This window comes from Cyprinodon tularosa, unplaced genomic scaffold (genome assembly GCF_016077235.1).
Source record: "Cyprinodon tularosa strain WSP-4 unplaced genomic scaffold, ASM1607723v1 ctg461, whole genome shotgun sequence".
NCBI lineage: Eukaryota > Metazoa > Chordata > Actinopteri > Cyprinodontiformes > Cyprinodontidae > Cyprinodon > Cyprinodon tularosa.
The window spans coordinates 992122-1012677 of NW_024039187.1; the positions used below are offsets into that span (position 1 = coordinate 992122).

At 42.3% G+C, this 20556-nt stretch overlaps 2 protein-coding genes across 7 annotated transcripts in view; both read right to left on the reverse strand.

Moving 5' to 3' along the window:
• Nucleotides 1-16804, reverse strand: part of cadps2 (Ca++-dependent secretion activator 2) — a 165606-nt gene extending 148802 nt beyond the window's left edge. For 2 of the 5 annotated variants that reach the window (XM_038301130.1, XM_038301128.1), the window contains exon 1: nucleotides 16120-16802. In XM_038301130.1, coding sequence (XP_038157058.1) covers nucleotides 16120-16467 — 348 coding nt within the window. In that variant the 5' untranslated portion in view covers nucleotides 16468-16802. Of the gene's footprint in view, nucleotides 1-16119 lie in introns of all 5 variants that reach the window. The other 3 variants (XM_038301129.1, XM_038301132.1, XM_038301131.1) reach the window with 3 other exon arrangements.
• A 3266-nt stretch (nucleotides 16805-20070) lies between these two features.
• The window catches only part of slc13a1 (solute carrier family 13 member 1), a 38989-nt gene continuing 38503 nt past the window's right edge, over nucleotides 20071-20556 (reverse strand). For both annotated transcript variants that reach the window (XM_038301145.1, XM_038301144.1), the window contains exons 15-16: nucleotides 20347-20484; nucleotides 20071-20249 (exon numbers count right to left, since the gene is read on the reverse strand). In XM_038301145.1, coding sequence (XP_038157073.1) covers nucleotides 20106-20249; nucleotides 20347-20484 — 282 coding nt within the window. In that variant the 3' untranslated portion in view covers nucleotides 20071-20105. The remainder of the gene's footprint in view (nucleotides 20250-20346; nucleotides 20485-20556) is intronic.

The window sequence follows — 20556 nt, forward strand, 5'->3', positions numbered from 1 at the left end:
CAAATAAAAAACGTAGATGGTAGATTCCAAACTGACCCTCTGTCCTTCATGCTTGAGATGACTTTCATCTTTAACATACCTGCATCAAATGACAGCAGTCTCTCTGCAGCAGTCACCAAGTTACCCCCTGTTTAAACCAGGGATTCTGTTTAAACCAGGGAGTCTGTCTAAACCAGGGTTTTTGTTTACACCAGTCAGTCTGTTCAATCCAGGGAGTCTGTTTAAACCAGGGAGTCTGTCTAAACCAGGGATTCTGTCTAAACCAGTCAGTCTGTTTAAACCAGGGAGTCTGTCTCAACCAGGGAGCCTGTTTAAATCAGTAAGTCTGTCTAAACCAGGGAGTCTGTCTAAACCAGTCAGTCTGTCTAAACCAGTCAGTCTGTCTAAACCAGGGATTCTGTCTCAACCAGGGAGCCTGTTTAAATCAGTCAGTCTGTCTAAACCAGGGAGTCTGTCTAAACCAGGGAGTCTGTCTAAACCAGGGAGTCTGTCTAAACCAGTCAGTCTGTTTAAACCAGTCAGTCTGTTTAAACCAGTCAGTCTGTCTAAACCAGCGATTTTGTTTACACCAGTCAGTCTGTTTAAAACAGTCAGTCTGTCCAAACGAGGGAGTCTGCCTAAACCAGTCAGTCTGTTTAAACCAGGGAGTCTGTCTAAACCAGGGATTCTGTCTCAACCAGGGAGTCTGTTTAAATCAGTCAGTCTGTCTAAACCAGGGAGTCTGTCTAAACCAGTCAGTCTGTTTACACCAGTCAGTCTGTTTAAACCAGGGAGTCGGTCTAAACCAGGGAGTCTGTCTAAACCAGGGATTTTGTTTACACCAGTCAGTCTGTTTAAACCAGGGAGTCTGTCTAAACCAGGGATTTTGTTTAAACCAGTCAGTCTGTCTAAACCAGTAATTCTGTTTATACCAGTCAGTCTGTTTAAACCAGTCAGTCTGTCTAAACCAGCGATTTTGTTTACACCAGTCAGTCTGTTTAAAACAGTCAGTCTGTCCAAACCCGGGAGTCTGCCTAAACCAGTCAGTCTGTTTAAACCAGGGAGTCTGTCTAAACCAGGGATTCTGTCTCAACCAGGGAGTCTGTTTAAATCAGTCAGTCTGTCTCAACCAGGGAGTCTGTCTAAACCAGTCAGTCTGTCTAAACCAGGGAGTCTGTCTAAACCAGTCAGTCTGTTTAAACCAGTCAGTCTGTTTAAACCAGTCAGTCTGTCTAAACCAGTGATTTTGTTTACACCAGTCAGTCTGTTTAAAACAGTCAGTCTGTCCAAACCAGGGAGTCTGCCTAAACCAGTCAGTCTGTTTAAACCAGGGAGTCTGTCTAAACCAGGGATTCTGTCTCAACCAGGGAGTCTGTTTAAATCAGTCAGTCTGTCTAAACCAGGGATTTTGTTTAAACCAGTCAGTCTGTCTAAACCAGTAATTCTGTTTATACCAGTCAGTCTGTTTACACCAGTCAGTCTGTCTAAACCAGCGATTTTGTTTACACCAGTCAGTCTGTTTAAAACAGTCAGTCTGTCCAAACCCGGGAGTCTGCCTAAACCAGTCAGTCTGTTTAAACCAGGGAGTCTGTCTAAACCAGGGATTCTGTCTCAACCAGGGAGTCTGTTTAAATCAGTCAGTCTGTCTAAACCAGGGAGTTTGTCTAAACCAGTCAGTCTGTTTACACCAGTCAGTCTGTTTAAACCAGGGAGTCTGTCTAAACCAGGGATTTTGTTTATACCAGTCAGTCTGTTTAAACCAGGGAGTCTGTCTAAACCAGGGATTTTGTTTATACCAGTCAGTCTGTTTAAACCAGGGAGTCTGTCTAAACCAGGGATTTTGTTTAAACCAGTCAGTCTGTCTAAACCAGTAATTCTGTTTATACCAGTCAGTCTGTTTACACCAGTCAGTCTGTCTAAACCAGAGATTTTGTTTACACCAGACAGTCTGTTTAAACCAGGGAGTCTGTCTAAACCAGGGATTTTGTTTAAACCAGGGAGTCTGTCTAAACCAGGGATTCTGTCTAAACCAGGGAGTCTGTCTCAACCAGTCAGTCTGTTTAAACCAGTCAGTCTGTTTAAACCAGGTAGTCTGTCTAAACCAGTCAGTCTGTCTAAACCAGTCAGTCTGTTTAAACCAGGGATTCTGTCTAAACCAAGGATTCTGTCTAAACCAGTCAGTCTGTTTAAACCAGGGAGTCTGTCTAAACCAGGGATTTTGTTTACACCAGTCAGTCTGTTTAAACCAGGGATTCTGTCTAAACCAGTCAGTCTGTTTAAACCAGGGAGTCTGTCTAAACCAGTCAGTCTGTCTAAACCAGGGAGTCTGTGTAAACCAGTCAGTCTGTTTAAACCAGGGATTCTGTCTAAACCAGGGATTCTGTCTAAACCAGTCAGCCTGTTTAAACCAGGAAGTCTGTCTAAACCAGGGATTTTGTTTACACCAGTCAGTCTGTCTAAACCAGGTAGTCTGTCTAAACCAGGTAGTCTGTCTAAACCAGTCAGTCTGTTTAAACCAGGGATTCTGTCTAAACCAGTCAGCCTGTTTAAACCAGGGACTCTGTCTACACCAGGGATTTTGTTTACACCAGTCAGTCTGTTTAAACCAGGGAGTCTGTTTAAACCAGTCAGTCTGTTTAAACCAGGGATTCTGTCTAAACCAGTCAGCCTGTTTAAACCAGGGACTCTGTCTACACCAGGGATTTTGTTTACACCAGTCAGTCTGTCTAAACCAGGGAGTCTGTGTAAACCAGTCAGTCTGTTTAAACCAGGGATTCTGTCTAAACCAGGGATTCTGTCTAAACCAGTCAGCCTGTTTAAACCAGGGACTCTGTCTAAACCAGGGATTTTGTTTACACCAGTCAGTCTATTTAAACCAGGGAGTCTGTTTAAACCAGGGATTCTGTCTAAACCAGTCAGTCTGTTTAAACCAGGGATTCTGTCTAAACCAGTCAGCCTGTTTAAACCAGGGACTCTGTCTAAACCAGGGATTTTGTTTACACCAGTCAGTCTGTTTAAACCAGGGAGTCTGTTTAAACCAGTCAGTCTGTTTAAACCAGTCAGTCTGTTTAAACCAGTCCGTCTGTTTAAACCAGTCAGGCTGTTTAAACCAGTCCGTCTGTTTAAACCAGTCAGTCTGTTTTAGATCAAAGAGATGATGATCCAGGTAGCGCCCGACCTGGTTAGACTCTGTCTAAACCAGGGATTTTGTTTACACCAGTCAGTCTGTTTAAACCAGGGAGTCTGTTTAAACCAGTCAGTCTGTTTAAACCAGTCAGTCTGTTTAAACCAGTCAGTCTGTTTAAACCAGTCCGTCTGTTTAAACCAGTCAGCCTGTTTAAACCAGTCCGTCTGTTTAAACCAGTCAGTCTGTTTTAGATCAAAGAGATGATGATCCAGGTAGCGCCCGACCGACGTACCAGTGAGTCGACATGTTGCATCATATGTTGCTCCTCTTACCTCCACCAGTAGTTTTCGGATCAAAAAATTTTTTTTCCTATAATTTTTCTTTTTCTAATTCCGTTTTACTTCTGTAACATTGTAACACATGATTTCCAGATTAATTTCCCTGCTTGGTTTCCTGCTCCTTTAATCCAGCAGCTCAGCTCTCAGTCATCAGATCTTCCATCTCTGAACCAGGAAAGTTTTTCTCCTCTGTGCTTTCTATGAATAAACACCTTCTGACAGCGTGGGAAGCCCTAGCCTTATATGGCATCGTTGGGGCGGTAATTATGCAGATTTATGTCTCTTTGGAACAGATTCTTTCACACTCAGGTGGAATGCATCAGCTTTACGTGGATCATTTAGGATGACTTAGGATCATTCCCTGAGGTTAAGAACGTTGTTGGATTTGATGTGTTTAAAAGACCACGGCAGGAGAAAAAGTAACAGAAATGTTCGATGATAATCTGAAAATGATGCTGCAATGTTAGTGAGGGGAAGTTGACAAATTGGGCTGTAAAATAATCTGGGGTTTCAGGAGCCACAGAAGCAGCAGTTGCTGCAGCTCATTAGCTGCATAAGCATGAGGCAGTGATAGAAAGGAGCCATGCAGGGATGAAACCATCACTTTCTGCCTGCAGCACATGCATTCTGGAAGTCAAAGCAGCAGCAGACAGCGGGAAAAAAGAGCAGCGACTTATCACCAACTGACAGCTTCTTTGTGTGGGCTTTCTGTGTGTGTTTATGGAGGGGGGCTGCTACACTAAAACCCAGGAGGAGGAGGAAGCCTAAAAAGCAGCAGGATTTAACCATTCCCATTGCCTACCCAACCACTGTGTCAGACTGAATGTATGAGAAAGCTGATCAGAAAAACCGTGAAAGATTGAGATGCAGCAAAAAGCCCCTTCAGAACAGGAACCAGGAACCATTTACTCAACTGTGTTTATTCCAGTTCAAGCTGGAAGGAGGTAGTTCAGTTTCATCTGAACACAGAGAGGGCTAAAAGAACAAACTGATCTAATGGCAGGAGGATAAAACCCTGAAACACAAACATCCCTTTCTCATTTATTTTACTGATCAAAAAAAGAAAGAAAAAACATTTGATATTTCCATCAATAGAGAAAAGTTTCCTGATGCATGAACACTGAAATTTCTATGGAGCTTAAGAAGAACAGTTAGCATTCAGAGAACTTTACCTTTGAGCCACATTCAGCAGTTAGACAGGATTCCTCTGGAATAGAACCCAAACACTGAGCCTACAGGAATGTGGTCATTTTGGTTCGGAATGATATCAGCCAGAATATCAACAGCATTTCTTCATTCCTCATGATAGCTAGTTGATCATTAAGCAGCTCTGGTAAATAAAAAGCTGAAAAGGCTGGATTCCATTTTGTAAAAATGTCCTGGTCAGAGAATCAGACCCGGTGCTTCTCTGTAGCTTCCTGCCAGATGTTTCCTGATCCAGGCACCCTGATAACTACAGCCCATAACGGTGCTTACTGGCAGCACAGATCGTTCTTCAGTAACTCACTGGATTAGGCTCCATATTGGCTTTCTGCTGGCTGTTTGTTATTAACAATGGGCTGCAGATTAAAAACCACCATCCTGTCTAAAGTTAACAGCATAATCTAAGGGAATTAGAAAACCAAAGAGAATAACAGCATTGCTCTTCAGTGTTGTGGTCAAGACCAGCTAACCTGAGACCAAGACAAGACCAAGACCAGAGTGTATTGAGACCGGGACAAGACCAAGACTTTTAGGATCCGAGACCAAGTCAAGACCAAGACCGAGGGAAGTCGAGACCGAGTCAAGACCAAGATCAGCGCCAGTATGTGACAATAAAATGTGACACATGATCAAAATCACTAAAATTGATCTAAAAGACCCACATTCACATTAAAAACACCTAGATATATAACACAGAGAACTGGAATAAACATAAACATCTTTTAAGTAATAAGTTGGACGTGGTCCCTGCCGTCTCTGATAGTGAAGCACTGCAGAACTTACAATGCGCTGTATGCTTTTTTCTCAATGTTGCTTTACAAATATATTCTTTGTGATTTAAATAGCTGAATTTTATAACCGATGATTTGGCCGATATCTTATCCCGTTCTCAGACAACCACTTGTGACTTTTAATCGAGGTGCTGCAGCCCGCGCAAACAAAAAAAAACAAAAAAAAAACATGCATTTACCATGAGACAGGTAATTGCTTGGATTTGAATCCAAGCATCCAATAAAAAGAAGGATCTTAAAGAAACTGATAATATTCTGATAATTAGCGTTATTTCCACAGTTGTGGTCTTGACCGGCCTCGAAATAAAATGCTGAGTCCTCAGCGCCCGAGACCGAGACAAGACCGAGACCATCAAAAAATGGTCTCGAGACCAAGACCAATTTCGAGTACTACAACACTGCTGCTCTTATAGCAGCAAACATTGGCTCCATGTCAGAATCAGTGCATTTTCAAATTATTTCAACCTCTTTCCACTGGATTTTTCTTAAAATGACTGGATCCTCACTAATAGCATGCAGCCATGCGCCTTTCTTTAACAACCCTGATATCATGCAAAAAATATTAGATGAACAGCTTTCCCGAATGAATCAGGAAAGGAATTAAACTCTTGGAATATTTAGTTGAAGGAAATTACTTAATCCCATTCTGCAGCTAAATTTACAGTATGGGATTTAAATATATATATATATTTCTAGAATATCACCAGATTAGGTCAATAATAAAAGACAGATTTAAGATTAATGAAGCAGGTCTGCCAATGCCACCACATGAAGAGGATTTTTCCCCAGAATGACAGTCCAAAATATATAGAAGTTTATCCAGAATAGCCCAGTCTAAATCACTGATTTATCACTTAAGCTGGGTAAAAATGGTTGGTCTAAAATCTGCCACAGAACCTTTAGCATGACTGTAAATCCTAATTTACAACTAATTCAGTTCAGAATCCTTCATAGTGTTCACTATTCAGGCCAACGGATGGTTTTCCTCAGTCTGATATCAATGCTCCAGTAATGCACCTGATGAATGTATACATGCACTGTGGGGAAGTTCTTATGCTTTCTGGTATCTGAGGATACCATATTCCTAATATTATTGGTCAGCATTTGTATTATTCTAACTATGAAAAATTGTATTTCAGATATAAATACATTTTCATTCAAGATGATAAATGTCACAATGGCAACTTAAAATGTATAAACATTTCTAGATATATAAAACTTAATTCTTACTGGTATAATTTTTTATTTTATTTTTTTACTTTTTAACCTTCAGTTTCTGCTACAAAAATGTGATTTAGAAAATACATTATTATAGTTCAATCTAGGAGTGTGATTTTGATCAGGAAGAATCTTATTTTAGTGATCTACAAATGGAACAACAGAGAGTGCTTAAGCAGTTGTTGTGAAACGAAAAACTCAGAGTTCCCGACTTTAGGCTAGATAAATTTAAATCTGAGTTTGTTAAACCTGCTTCATGAAACTGACCCCTGGGATGAAACTTTATACTCAGATTATGCTACTTGGCAAATAATATTCCAATAATTAGATGACAGCATCCAGCAAGACTGACTGTCCTTCAATATTTTAGGATCTTCATTTTTTCCTTCCATGTAAGTTTTTAAGCCTTTTGTCTAATTGTTTTGGCCAAAGTCAGACCCAAGCTCTTCCCCAGTGGAACAGGAAGAAGCTTTCTCATCTTATCCTTGGTTTATGATCAGAACCACACATGGACAGGATAGTGGACAAACACTGGCAGGCTTTTAGCTAGCAATGCATACGGGTACACATTGTACGCCCTTTACTAAAAATATTAGAGATTGTATGTCCTGTTTTTGGGACGCACAGCTTTGGAACACCCCAATTTTACCCCGGAAACTTCACTCAAATTTTCAAAACTTGACGATCTGATTTTCACTGGGCCGCCATCTTGAATTTCCCTTCCACTACATCATAATCTTGCGCTAACATCTCGCAAATCGTTTGAGTCGCATCCTATCGGTCATATTTTGGCATGACGCAGTGTGGATGGGCGCACTTATTGGTGGAATATCTAATGTTCCAACTTCATTGACGGCAACAGACTGCTTTGTTTGCAAGTAGGTTAGTTTGAAACCTTGAAAAGTTCATAAAAAGTCATCGAATGCCTGAAAACTATAGAATTATTTTGGAGGGTTTGTTGTTGTTCGGGACGATACGGAATGGAGGAAAATATGGAATGGAGGAAAAACAGCAAAAACAACAGCTAATGTAAATGACAACTTTGGAGGGTTGATCAGTACTAAATCCATAGCAAATGTCAAACAGTTGCTGCAAGTTTTTCATGGTTCTTTGACATAATTGGAGTCTTTATTTGCTTCACCCTATAGGTGACTTTTCAGTTGCCAAAGAGCTTCACCAGCTAATAGTTGGTAATGTAGCACAGCTTTACATCCCAGCCCCCCTATGCTGCATTCAAAGTCAGCATGGGACAATCAGCCCAAGGCACTAATCCTAATCTTGTTTTAGGAACTAGCTCCCATGAACCTGAAGAGGAAAGTTGCATTACCTTGGTTAAACTGATTGGTTCTAGTCTGATAGATATCTTCTATAGTTTATTGACAATTGGCAGCTGATGATGCTTGTATGAAGTCACATCTTTTACTATAAGAAATAGTTTAAGGCACCGTCCACACGAAGCCAAACCCTGGCCTAAATGCACAAATTTTTCACCAAACCAGCCTCTCATCCATACGAAGCCGGCGTTTCGGGGGTCTGTAAACGATCTTTTTTTTATTCAGCCTTCAGAGTGGGAAGATTTTGAAACGCCGTTTTCGCGTTTCCATCTTTAAGCTCTAACCGCATTTTTTTTTTTACACGCATGCGTCATAGCGTCGCCTCTAAACACGCATGCGCGACACAGTATCACAACAACAATGGCGCCGTACTGTGTTGAATCGTTGCTGCTAATGCTACTCACCCTGCTGTCGGGCTTACAACAGAATCTTTTTCTTCTGGAATATCTCCAGGAAGAACAGAGCAATATCAACAACATAGTTCAGCACCTGAATTTGACTGAACCACGAAAATGGACCCGCAGGGCTACCATGTATAAATATTAGTGCGCATGCCCAACATTTCGTCGCCTATTTTTGCTTTGGCACCATTTTACGTCTCCGTCTTTACGACAAACGTTCTGGAAAATATTAGCGTTTCGTGTTCGTTTTGACTTCGTGTGGACGGGGCCTTAGTGTCATCTGTGTTTTCTTATTTTATGAAACATTGTAATGTTGTTAGACTTATACCCCATTTACACTACCCTTGAAAAACCGTGCTGAGACCGGTCCGAGCTCAGTAACTGAGATAACTTATCGTGTGTAAATGGAAAGCAAACTGTACTGAACCGAGCTAGACCCAACCGAACCAAGCTAACTGCAGACCAGTTCCAGAGGTGGGCTCGGCTCGGTTTTTCCCTGGCTCCGTTCTCTGATAACAAGAGCGCATGAGCAGAACGCGTAATGTCCATCTGGCTGCACTTCGCAATTCACACTCCATTCCAGTAGTTGGCGGTAATGCCCCTCTGGAAGTTGCTTGCCAACCAACACAAAACAGAAGAAGAACAACAACTATAAACAACAATCGAAATCTTCTCCACGCAACATTTTAAATAATAACACCGAAGTACAGCAATAATAATCAAGCATAACTTTCTGAACGTGACGGGCGCCGCCATTTTGATTTGCTTGATTCCTCCTTCTTTATCTTCTTCTTCTTGTGTTTTATGGCGGTTGGCAAACAACTTTTGGTGCATTACCACCACCAACTGCTTGATTCCCTCCTTCTTCGTCTTCTTCTTCTTGTGTTTTATGGCGGTTGGCAAACAACTTTTGGTGCATTACCACCACCAACTGCTTGATTCCCTCCTTCTTCGTCTTCTTCTTCTTGTGTTTTATGCGCGGTTGGCAAACAACTTTTGGTGCATTACCGCCACCAACTGCTTGATTTCCTCCTTCAACACTGGCAGTAATACCGCAGATCGTCACTAGGAGGCGAGGAACCGAGATAGCGTGATGTGTAAACTGTCGCCAGAACCAAGCTCGGCCTGGTTAACTGATACGAGCTCAGACCATTCTCAGCATGGATCGGTTTTTTAAGGATAGTGTAAATGGGGTATTAGAGAAAGTTTTAAAACCTGATATGAAGTTGTTAGAAAATAAAGTAGTTGGCCTGGTTTAACAAGAACATTTTACAGTCTCTGTTTACTTGTCTTTCACTTGATTTATTTTGTACTTTATTTATTTTATTTTTTTTACCGGTTTTGACCAGATGGCTTATTGAAAGTATCTATAATCTGCATCTGTATCCAATTATAAAGCTGGTATAACTGCCCTTCAGAGCAACACACCTACTTGTAACACAGCTTAAATTTACTAAAGGGGCTAAAAGATACATGAAAATGTGAATATTAAGTTTCAGATTAATTTTAGTGTCAGCTGGATTCTTAACAGAGTACATAGAAATAAAAGTGGCGTAACTTTCTCCTCAAACTAAAAAATGATCTTATGAAGCTTCCACCTCTAGTCAAGCACACATTCTTTCCATAAAACAAAAGTATTGTAGGAACAAACACACACAGTTAGCTGCATTCCACCTTAAAATGCAGGAAGTAGCGTTTCAGAGTCTACATTTCAACATGTTCCTAAAGATGTGCTCCACCAAGGTGAAACATTCTTAGCTGAAAGCCTGCATACTGGACTCACTGTTAACATCTGATCTGTTCTCTTCTGTGAACCTTTGATTTTCCAGGTGTCCAAAACAAAAGTTAAGCTAACATTTTATCATTACTGGACTCCAAAATGCCTTCCCCCTCACCCAGCAATGAGGATGTTTTGTGGAAACTCCAAACAGGACTCAGAACCTCAAACTGTTCTGCTGGGATCCTTGTTTGGTCCAGCTGTGTAATGGTGTTTGCATCATAAGTATATTTTCTGTCTGAGGGGGATATAGGCTGCTCCGAGCAGCTGTTTAGTTTAAACACTGTGCTCACAATGCGTGACAGAAACCCCTGCAGGAACTCCTGCATCAAAACATCTTTTATGAGGAAATTTAATCTAATTATAACTTTTCTGCTGCTGGTGTCTAAGACATACTTGTAAAAACACCAGGAAAGAGTGAAGGGCCTCCATTAAATCAGCAACAGAAAAATTCCTTTTTCAAATGTTCTCTTTCTTACAGACAGAAAGACATGACGATGGGATTAAAGGTGCTGTAGGAGATCTTGGACAAACAGTTCCAGCAAGCAATATTTTTGAACATACACAACCATGCCCCTCCCTTCAGACAACACCTCAAAACACGCCTTCAAAACACATGAACGCACATGCTGTCTGCAGCGCATCAAGAGAAGCAGGAGCAGCGCTGATGATGCAGAGCGCTATGATCACTCCTATGAAACAGTTTATTAATGCCTAAATTAACTTAAAATGTAGAAACCTGCCGGCAAAACATGTTCGCTTTTATTATCCTGCTGCCTGCAGTTTGGATTACATACAAGAAAAACATCTTCCAGCCGCGGCGGCAAACCGCAAGGAGGCAACCGGGCCTGAGGCTGCTATTTATTTAACAGGATTCGCAATGACAGCGCACCGCCGGTATGTGGGGGTCTGAGCGGCTCCCACAGAGAAATAATCTTTGAAGGCAGGATGGTAATCTGGATGAACTGACTGCACAGACCATGTTTTCAGGAGGACTTTCTCACTTCAAAATAGATTCAAACTACTTTCTACCCACTGATCACAGCAAATATAGCTGCCATTGTTCCAGGAAAAGAAAGGATAGGGTAGCTCCACCCAACGTACATCAGACCAACTTTTCCACCGCGCAGCCAGAGCAGCAAAGATCCTTCAGTCGAGCGTCAGAACTAAAATTGTACAAGCGTCAAAAAAGAAGCAGCAGAGATGTTTCTGCTGCTCCTGCTGCTTTAGGTGTGAACGTAGCATAACAGTGGCTAGCTTCCAGCCATGGCGTCCTGCACAAGCATTGGGGGGTCGATTCGTTCATGTGTCAGGGTACAGGCAAAGGAGGGAGGGACAATTAGACGACCATGACTGACCTGTCAGGATGTGTCGTGATTGGTTGGGGTTATTTACAGATTTCTCATTGTAGTTGGGAGCATTTATTTTAGTTTCACTTCCAGACCTTCTATTTCACTGCTTGTTACGCGGCTGTGGGCAGATCTTTAAGCCACATGGCAAAAAATGCATCAGAAAAGATCTCCTACTGCACCTTTAAGGAGACCCTCGAAGTACTCCTTCCACTGCCCGAAAACACGCCCAGTCGAGGTCAGCAGTTCCCCACTAGCACTAGCAATGATGATGAAGCACTGCTTCCCCCTCCTTAAGGACTGATTATCCTCCCGCAGCAGAGTGTCTCAGTGTGCTTGTTGCAGATATTTTTTATTTATACCCAATATTGCTGCTTAAATGTTATTCCATGCTACAACGCAAGAGGGACAATCAGGAACTAGCTGTGGTTCTAAACCGAGGCGGTGAGGAACGGCCACATCTTCAATGGAGGAGGAGAACATGGACCACTCTGACTCCATTTCTCCAACTTCCCTCAGGATCTGGGAAAACCTCGTCCAGAGGTGGGGGTTTGAAGACCGTAGGTCCACAGGAAGGCAGGCCCACGTTGTCCATTCAGGCTGGCCCAGCCATCAGATGCCCGCATGCGAGTCCCAACTCCAGGCCTGGCTCAAGGGTGAGGCCCCCGCTGTGCTAAACGTCATAGTCCTTGATTTAATTCTCTTCACTGGTCTCATTCGCAATTCTCTTTGTTTACGCTTCTGACTGGCCATGTCCTAAAGGGGAGGGAAATACCAGCCACAGCGTACACAGGAAAAACGCCAGAGTTAAGTTTATTTCTTTTACCAGCAGGGGAATATGGTCACCTGTTATCGTAGTGAAGGACTGTAACTGCTACCCGAGCGCCGCACAATGGCAGCCCACTGCTCCCCAAGGAGATGGGTTAAATGCAGAGAGTTCATTTCGTTGCTCTGTACTGGTGACAGTGGAATGTCAATAAAGTTTAATCTATTCTAATTCTATTCTAGCGGTATTTTCACCCAGGCCTACGTCATGATGTAACCCTGTCTTTTAATGACATTAGAATTCATACGTTTTAAACATTTTTATTCATCTCTTTTTGATTCAGTCGCAAAGGTTCCTGTTCTATTATATTCTGCAGTTTCCTAATAAGGATATTTTATGAAATTAGCAGGGACTGTGACCTCATCGCACAATTAGCATATTAATGGTACATCAGCATTAGCAAGATGAAGTGATTGAAACTCCATTTAAAACTCAAGATATACTTTCTAACATTATATTATTTCTCTGGAAGGTTAATTTAACCTGAACTGAGACCAAATCAGTTTGATGGATGGGGGTCTGCTGCAGGGAGAATCTATTTTAATGCAACAGCTTCAAAGAAGAAACAAACATGTGGCGAATTTCCATTTTCTGCTTCTGAGAAACACAGTAAAGCCTGGTTTATACTCAGAAACCAGGGTGTCTGCGTGCCCCCACCCCCCTTCCGCAGACACTCTGCTGCAGCTCCCCACAATTGTAGGTGACCGCAAACAGTGCTGCAGATAGGAGGCCACTGATTGGTCAATTCTACATCCGCTCTACACTATGCGCATTTCCTGTTTGGTACCTAATGGCAGAAACTCTGGCTGTAGCTCCGTCCACAACGCCTGGCACACCTCAGACACTATCCCAGACACTGTGCAGGATGCTAGTTTGTAGCTCTGTGCGACGGTCTGTTGAAGCCAAAACACGAAACGCCACGGCAAGTCTTTGGGGAACACTCACAGTTGAACTGTTTGTCGTCCAGCGTTGGATGAGAGTTTGTAGACGCGAAACAAGCTTGTCAAACCGAACCAGACACCCACAATACTAGCTAGTCCGTGATTGTCCATCTGGCATTCTGGCGTTGGATGAGATTTAAGGGGCCCTTAAATCTGCTGCGCCTCATTCAGTCATTTGGAGGAGGGAGGGGCTAAGCTGAGGACCCCACACTCCACTGCTTTCACATCTTCACCAAAGTCTCCAACAAGACAGGAAATGTTCGCTAGGTTTGTCACTAGTCGCTTTTTCCTTTTAAACAGTTTCTAAATATAGCAACACATTTGCTGACTTGGCAACAAGGTGTCCACCTGCCTCGGTCAACATTTTCACAGCGCTTCCCTCCATGTGAGCAAAGAAAGGTGTTTAAAAACTGTTTCCTTTAAGCTAATTAAAAGTCAGGGTATCGACATAATGCAGATATAATTCTAAAAGTTTTAATGTAACCAGCGCTGTGGGGGGAGCCTGATTCATTCAAGGTCATAAACCAGGAAGCTTCAACGTTTTCCAGGCCAAGGACCCCCAAACTGATGGTGAGATGGAGTGGGGACCCCCTAATTATATATATTGCATAAAATAGTGTTCTGTCAAACTGGTCCTACAGTCACTCTATTATAGATGGAGTAATGTAACTAAAGTAATTTCTCCCCGGGATTATTAAAGTATTTCTGATTCCTGGTTGATGGGACAGGTGTTGTGAATGAAACGGTGTCCAGCTTGAAAGAGCTCCTGTGTGTCGCTGAATTTGTGCATTGATGACTGAAAGACATCTTCTGCCTCCATTTATCTGTTTACTTCAGTCTGTAGAATTCATGTTAATGTGGATTTAAAGACATTTCAATAAGTGGATAAAATTGCAGGAGGGAATATGAAAAAAAAAAAAAAGTCTTATCAACCAAAACTTTAGTGACCCCCATGCAGTACCTCTCTTGACCCCCTAGGGGTCGAGGAACCCCTTTGAAGTCTGATTGTCAGAGTAACAGTGACTTTTTCCAAAGGAACAGCCGTTCTGCTTATCATACGCTGCAGAGATTTAATTCAACTGTCACAATAAATTCTTAAAACATTATTATGATGCAGGACTTTTCTTTTAATTCAGCAAATTGGAAAAAATATAAAAGCCATTGTGTTCATGCAAAGATCCTCTAAACACAAAATAAAACGTAGGTATTTTTAAAAGAAAAGGTTGGCTGTCCATTGATCATCAGTTTATCAATAAGATCAGTCAACCTTAGATCAATTAGTTGATTGATCCTAGAATCTTTAATAGATATTGTTTTATAGTTTTGTTATTTTCCTGGCATTCCTGATGAAGTAAAGTAATCCGGATGCATTTGGATGGAAACAAGTCCTGGACTTTAAAGGCCCACATTTTCCACATGCACTGGAAAAGCCTCATTCCTGGGGGTTTCTTCCTGTTTCCTCTCCACTGTCACTGTATGCATGCTCACCGTGAGAGACTGCTGCAGAGTCAATGACACGTCGCAACAAAGCTGTCTGCTGATGGAGAAGGATGGACTGCAGATAGTTACGTTAAAAATCATTTTAATTCTAATTTCATTCTCGTTTTGGATTAAATCAGCTGGAAATGTCTCCTTCATAATAGGAATCAGCTGTAATATTCAGCAGGTCCTAACCTGTGGAAATAAACACGGAAAAAGAGTAAAGGTAGAGAAGAGGCAGACGTCCTGTGGGCCATCTCATCACCAGATCACCTCTGCTGGGTTTTACTGCACAGATTTCCAACAGGAAACTCAGTCTTGATTAAAGTTAGTCGCTGTAGAAACGGAGCAGGTGCTAGATTAAGATTTCCTCATAATCCCTGCATGACTGATCCCAGATGCTGTCTGACTACATTCCAGTTTCTCTTAAAGCAGGTGAAACTCGATCACTGTTGCAGAACGCAGGCCTGGGCAAACTGACACTAAACTAACATCCAGCAATTAGACGGATCCATGGGAATGTGGAGGGATGGGAGGTTTTCTAGGATTAAAAGTCTGTTATTCCATAAAGATGGTTTTCTGCTCTATAAACAGCCTCTTTTCAATCGTCTGGCTGCTTATTGTTTGCTTTGAATGACCTTGAGATTCTGTTTATTTCTGCTTTTATGACTGAAGTAGAATCACATTTTTTATTTTAATTAATTTTGCTGAAAAAAGAAAGCATTGTCCTCATTAATGCAGATCAAAGAAAGATCAAAGCTTGGTTCTGATTGGCTCTGTTTGGCTCTGATTGGTTCTGTTTAGTTCTGTTTGGTTCTGATTGGCTCTGTTTGGCTCTGATTGGTTCTGATTTGTTCTGTTTGGTTCTGTTTGGTTTCGATTTCTGATTGGTTCTGCTTGGTTCTATTTGGTTCTGATTTCTGCTTGGTTCTATTTGGTTCTGATTTCTGCTTGGTTCTATTTGGTTTTGATTTCTGCTTGGTTCTGCTTGGTTCCATTTGGTTCTGATTTGTTCTGATTTCTGATTGGTTCTGCTTGGTTCTATTTGGTTCTGATTTGTTCTGATTTCTGATTGGTTCTGCTTGGTTCTATTTGGTTCTTCTGATTGGTTCTGATTTCTGCTTGGTTCTATTTGGTTCTGAGTTCTGCTTGGTTCTGGTCCAGACTTTAGCTCCTCATCAGGGTTCTCTAGGGCTAAACTTCCTGTTATCTGAAGTTTTTGCAGGATGTTTAATTAGGAGCCAAACTGCTCTTTGAATCAATACAGTTTATAAAAACATTCCTCCAAGTTTGGTAACAAATTAACTCTTTTCTTCCAGGTGTGTTTGTGACGTCAGAGCGGCTCTGGAAGCTCACCTTCTGCTGCCTGCGGGCCATGTCGGTGGGCTGCTTGGCGTTGAACGGGTAGGAAATGCAGCGCAGAACAAACACATAGATCTGCAGCTTGATCCTCCTCTCCTTCTCCTCCTTCTCAACGCGCTCGCGCTCCTTCCTCTCCTCATCGTCACCTGCAGAGGGGGGGTCCTTGGCCCCTCTACCGGGGGTCCCTCCAGCCGCGGCAGCCGGCAGCTGCTGGCCGCCAGTCCGTCCGATGTTTCCCCGCCTCCCTGCCACCGAGAAGCCGCTGGGTTTCTCCAGAGGCTCTCGGGTAACTTCTGGGTCGGACTCTCCGCCCGAGTCTTCGCTAGAGGAGGGGTCCAGCATGGTTCCGCCGCGCAGCCAGCCGCCCTGCAGGGATGGTTTTGGTTGACGTGGCGCTCCGCCGGTGCCTCACCTGTCAGCGCCGCTCCGCTGCGGGGATCAGCGCTGCGTTTGGAGTCACGACCCGAATGCGGTCCCTGGTGACGTCAGGCAGGCGGAGTTTTCCGCCGCGCGAGCTTCGTTCCTTTACACCGGGAAACAGTGTCGGTATGGCAGCGCGGAGCTGGAGGTACAGGTGAGCAACCTGTGGCTGCGGGCACAGATATGCGAAAACAGGAGGTGTCACTCTGAGTCTTAAAGCGCAGGGAGCGTTTCCGAGGCTTCCAGCTGTTTGTTTCGGATCCAGGGAACTGGAGGAGGGGAGGCATAACAGGAGCAGCAGGTAGCCTACTAAGTGCCCCCCCATAGCCTATAGGCAATAAAACACTCCACAGCTTCTCAATCAGTGAAGCAGGAAGAGTCTGACCTACAGATCCTGAAAAGCCTGATTTTGCAATGAAGTTTCATTTAAAAGAAACTTGTTATGTTCAGATGTCCTGAATGATCAAAGCTCTCAAGTGTCCAGTTTTGTCCAGAAAACTACCGTATGTCACCCTGTGTTGCGCACCGCAATGAAGCAGGTTATTGGATATTCCAGCTCCGTGCAGTCAGCGGCTCCTGCCTCACAGACCATCCGATTCAGGAGCTCAGACTCCGGCCAGCCGCTCTCTGACGCTCCCTCTGTGGGACCGTCAACAAATTCCCGAACCAAGAATAAATCAGGTCCATTTCTTTTGGCCCAATGAATCAAACCAATAGTACATCGGGATTATGCAAATGTGGCACACGCGTTATAGTTTAATTATCAATATGTTTTACATTTAAAAAGTTTTTTTTTATTATTATTGATATGTACTATTTTTCTTTGAATGCTTCCAAATCAGATGACCTACTGACTCAAAATATTTCGGAAATTGTTCTACTAGCTGGGACAGAGGAGGAACACACCTTTTTTTTTTTTTTTTTTTTTTTTTAAGTCTTTTTTTTTTTTTTAAGTATAAATTGTTATTCTTATTATATATATACTTACAGAAACGAAGAAGGAAGTTATCCTGTTGGATCAGAGCAGATTTATGTTTAGACCAGGGGCGGACTTGGGGAATTTGGGGCCCTAGGCAAAGACAGGCAGGGGCCCTCCGAATGGAGAAGACGACACATAGACCAGACCCATTATCCAGATAGAGAAATGTTAATAGAATAGACATCCATTATCTGTTCTAGGTTGTGTCCCTCTCTTCTTGTCCCTTTTCTTCTTGTTTTCCTCTCTATGTTTTGTACTCAGCTGACTTTTCATGCTGTCTCTAAAGGAATGAAAGATTTTTTCCAAGCACTAAGCTCACTTAGCTGATTGCTCCTTCCTGTGTTTCCAAAAAGGCCAAAGTAAATAACCCAGTCCTTCTTTTCACTGTAGACAAGCCATGATCTGCTTCTCTGTTCTCCATTTTTCATTTGGATAATAGCTGCATGAATCATGACAGCAGACAAGATAGAGGAGAGCAGGAGGCGGGGTTACCAATCTACTTGCTCTGGAGAGCAGAGGTCGCTGCTTTTAGATGTTGTCTCCAAAGTCTCCAGTAGCAGAAAAAAGTTGCTAGAATTGGCTCTAGGAGCTTTTTTTAAAATCAAAGTTCTAGAGGGGTCTGAAAAGTGGCTAAATATAGCGACTAAAGCGCTAAGTTGGCAACACTGCTCTTTGCATGGTTTGTTTTCAAATGTTTTGCTGCTGTCTGTTTGGACCTTTCTGAACATGTGCAGCAAATGGACTGATCCAATATGGTGGACACTGAAGGGGGGGCTGAGACACACTTAATATTATCAGGGTTCTGATGGCATTTTAGCCAAAGGATTTTTTTTATCACAAACATAGTTTATGTGAACAAATAAGGAATAGTTGTATTAACCATACATGGAAACAGTTTTATGGGCCCCCAGGAACTTGGGGCCCTAGGCAGCTAACTAGTATTGCCTAATTGTAAATCCTCCCTAGTTCAAAGGGATTATAATGACTAACTTATACACATAAATACAGTTGTATATGAAAATATATATTTATAGTCAAAATACATATATATGTGCAATTTTATGAATATACATATATAGGATATTTTAATGTCTTTACAATTTTTATTTCTTAATTTTTTCAACATTGACTTTAACTTTTATTCCCCAGTTACTTTTATACAGCTGAATGTAATCCAAAGGACCTGGAATTAAACTCAAAGCTCTGCACCTTCATCTTACACTGGTTTAATGTGGAGTTAAAAGTTTTAATCTTTTTACAAAGCAGCAAAGTTTATTCTTATTCAAGATCTTGTTTTTCTTCAGTCATTTCTGGCTTCAGTTCATCCTTAAAGACTTTTCATCTGTTTTTAGGATTCTGGATTCAAGAAAGAGGAACCATCAGGACGTCTGGATGGGCGACCCGGATGGAGAGAGCAGCTGTTGGAGCCGAGGCAGCTAATCCCTGCAGATTCTGAGTTATTGCCAGCAGGCATACGGCGGCCCGACGTAAAACTTCCTTTATGCTGAATCCAGAAGGTTCCCAAACATCATCATCATCTTTGAAACAACTTTGTTTGTTCGTTGATTCTCAGTTATTCACAGAACAAGCAAAACAAGCTCTTAGCTTGTTTTATTAAAGGAAAAGTTCGGTCAGCGAAGAATAACCATTATTTAGACCTAAAACTAATACTTTCACGGTGATGGAATGAATTTAGAATTAATCAGTAAAAAAAATATAAATTTTCATTGTGATCACAGAGTCTGGAAGCGGCCATTTTTGCCCAAATATAGTAACCCCTTCCTTTCTGCCATCTTCCAGCAGTGACGTCACGGTGCGGTAAGCCTAGCGCCATTCTCCCGCTTTACAAGCAAAATCAATGGGAACTACTAGACACATCTGCAATCAACAACAATTATTGAAGATTTCCAGAGGACTTCACCATTGAAATTCACCAGAGCTATAGTGAAACTGACAATGCCCACGTGCATGGCAGCTGGATGTTGGAATACATCGGGTAAAAGTGAAAAAAAAGAGTTATTCCACCTTTCTGATTCCTGATCCTCCACGGACGGGTTGGTCGTTGGATCGCCAACTTGAAGAGGGAGGATTTGCCATTGAACTTCTGGCCAGAGAAAAAACCCGTAATATGTAGCCAACATTTGGAAGAAGAATGTTTTCAAGATGACTTGGATAATAGCGCGTTGTGACAAACAGCAGATACAGCACTGGGACTTGATCAACAGCCGATACCGCACCGTGACGTCACAAACCAGTAGGTGGCAGTAGTGTTCTTTGACAAACATGGATGCCTCCAGTAAAGCACATTCAGATGAGAATTACTCTGAATTAAAAACACTGAGCATTTATTGAACAGGATGGAATAATTTCATATTTAAAATATTTTAAGGAGTTTGAATTCCGAATGTGACAGAACTTTTCCTTTAAAGAACTGAAAGATTGAATTAAATAGCACAAACATAACAGAATACAGCAGCACTGAATGAATGATCCTAAAACTTCAGAGGAACGATTCAGAGCTTTTTCTTTCATCAACAGACAGCAGCTTCACTCAAACATGAAATATTCGCTGGATCTTTTATTAAGGTCTGGTGGAGTTAAAGCCTGGAAGGACTGGCGCCCAGTCAGGGTACGAGTCTAGAGAAAACAGAGGGACCCCCCATGTTGCCACAGCCAACAGGACTGTTAGGAGCCCAATCACATTGACCCCAATACCAGCCTTCACCTGCAATGGAAACCAGAGTCAGGGGGAGAAGTGGAGCAGAGAAGAGCTGCATGTTGGTAAAATGAGATGATTTCAGAGGTTTTCATTTAGTACTGACCATGTCCATGATGGAGATGTATCCATAGGAGAAAACCACGGCATTGGGTGGATTGGACACTGGCAGCAGGAAGGAGAAGGATGTGCTGAGTGTGGTGGGGATGAGGACGTATAACGGGTTCACATGGATGGCCTCAGCCTGAAAAAAAAAACGTCTGGTTTAGATTGAAAGCTTCCACATGTTGAAGCAATTCCTCTTGTAGAAAAGGCT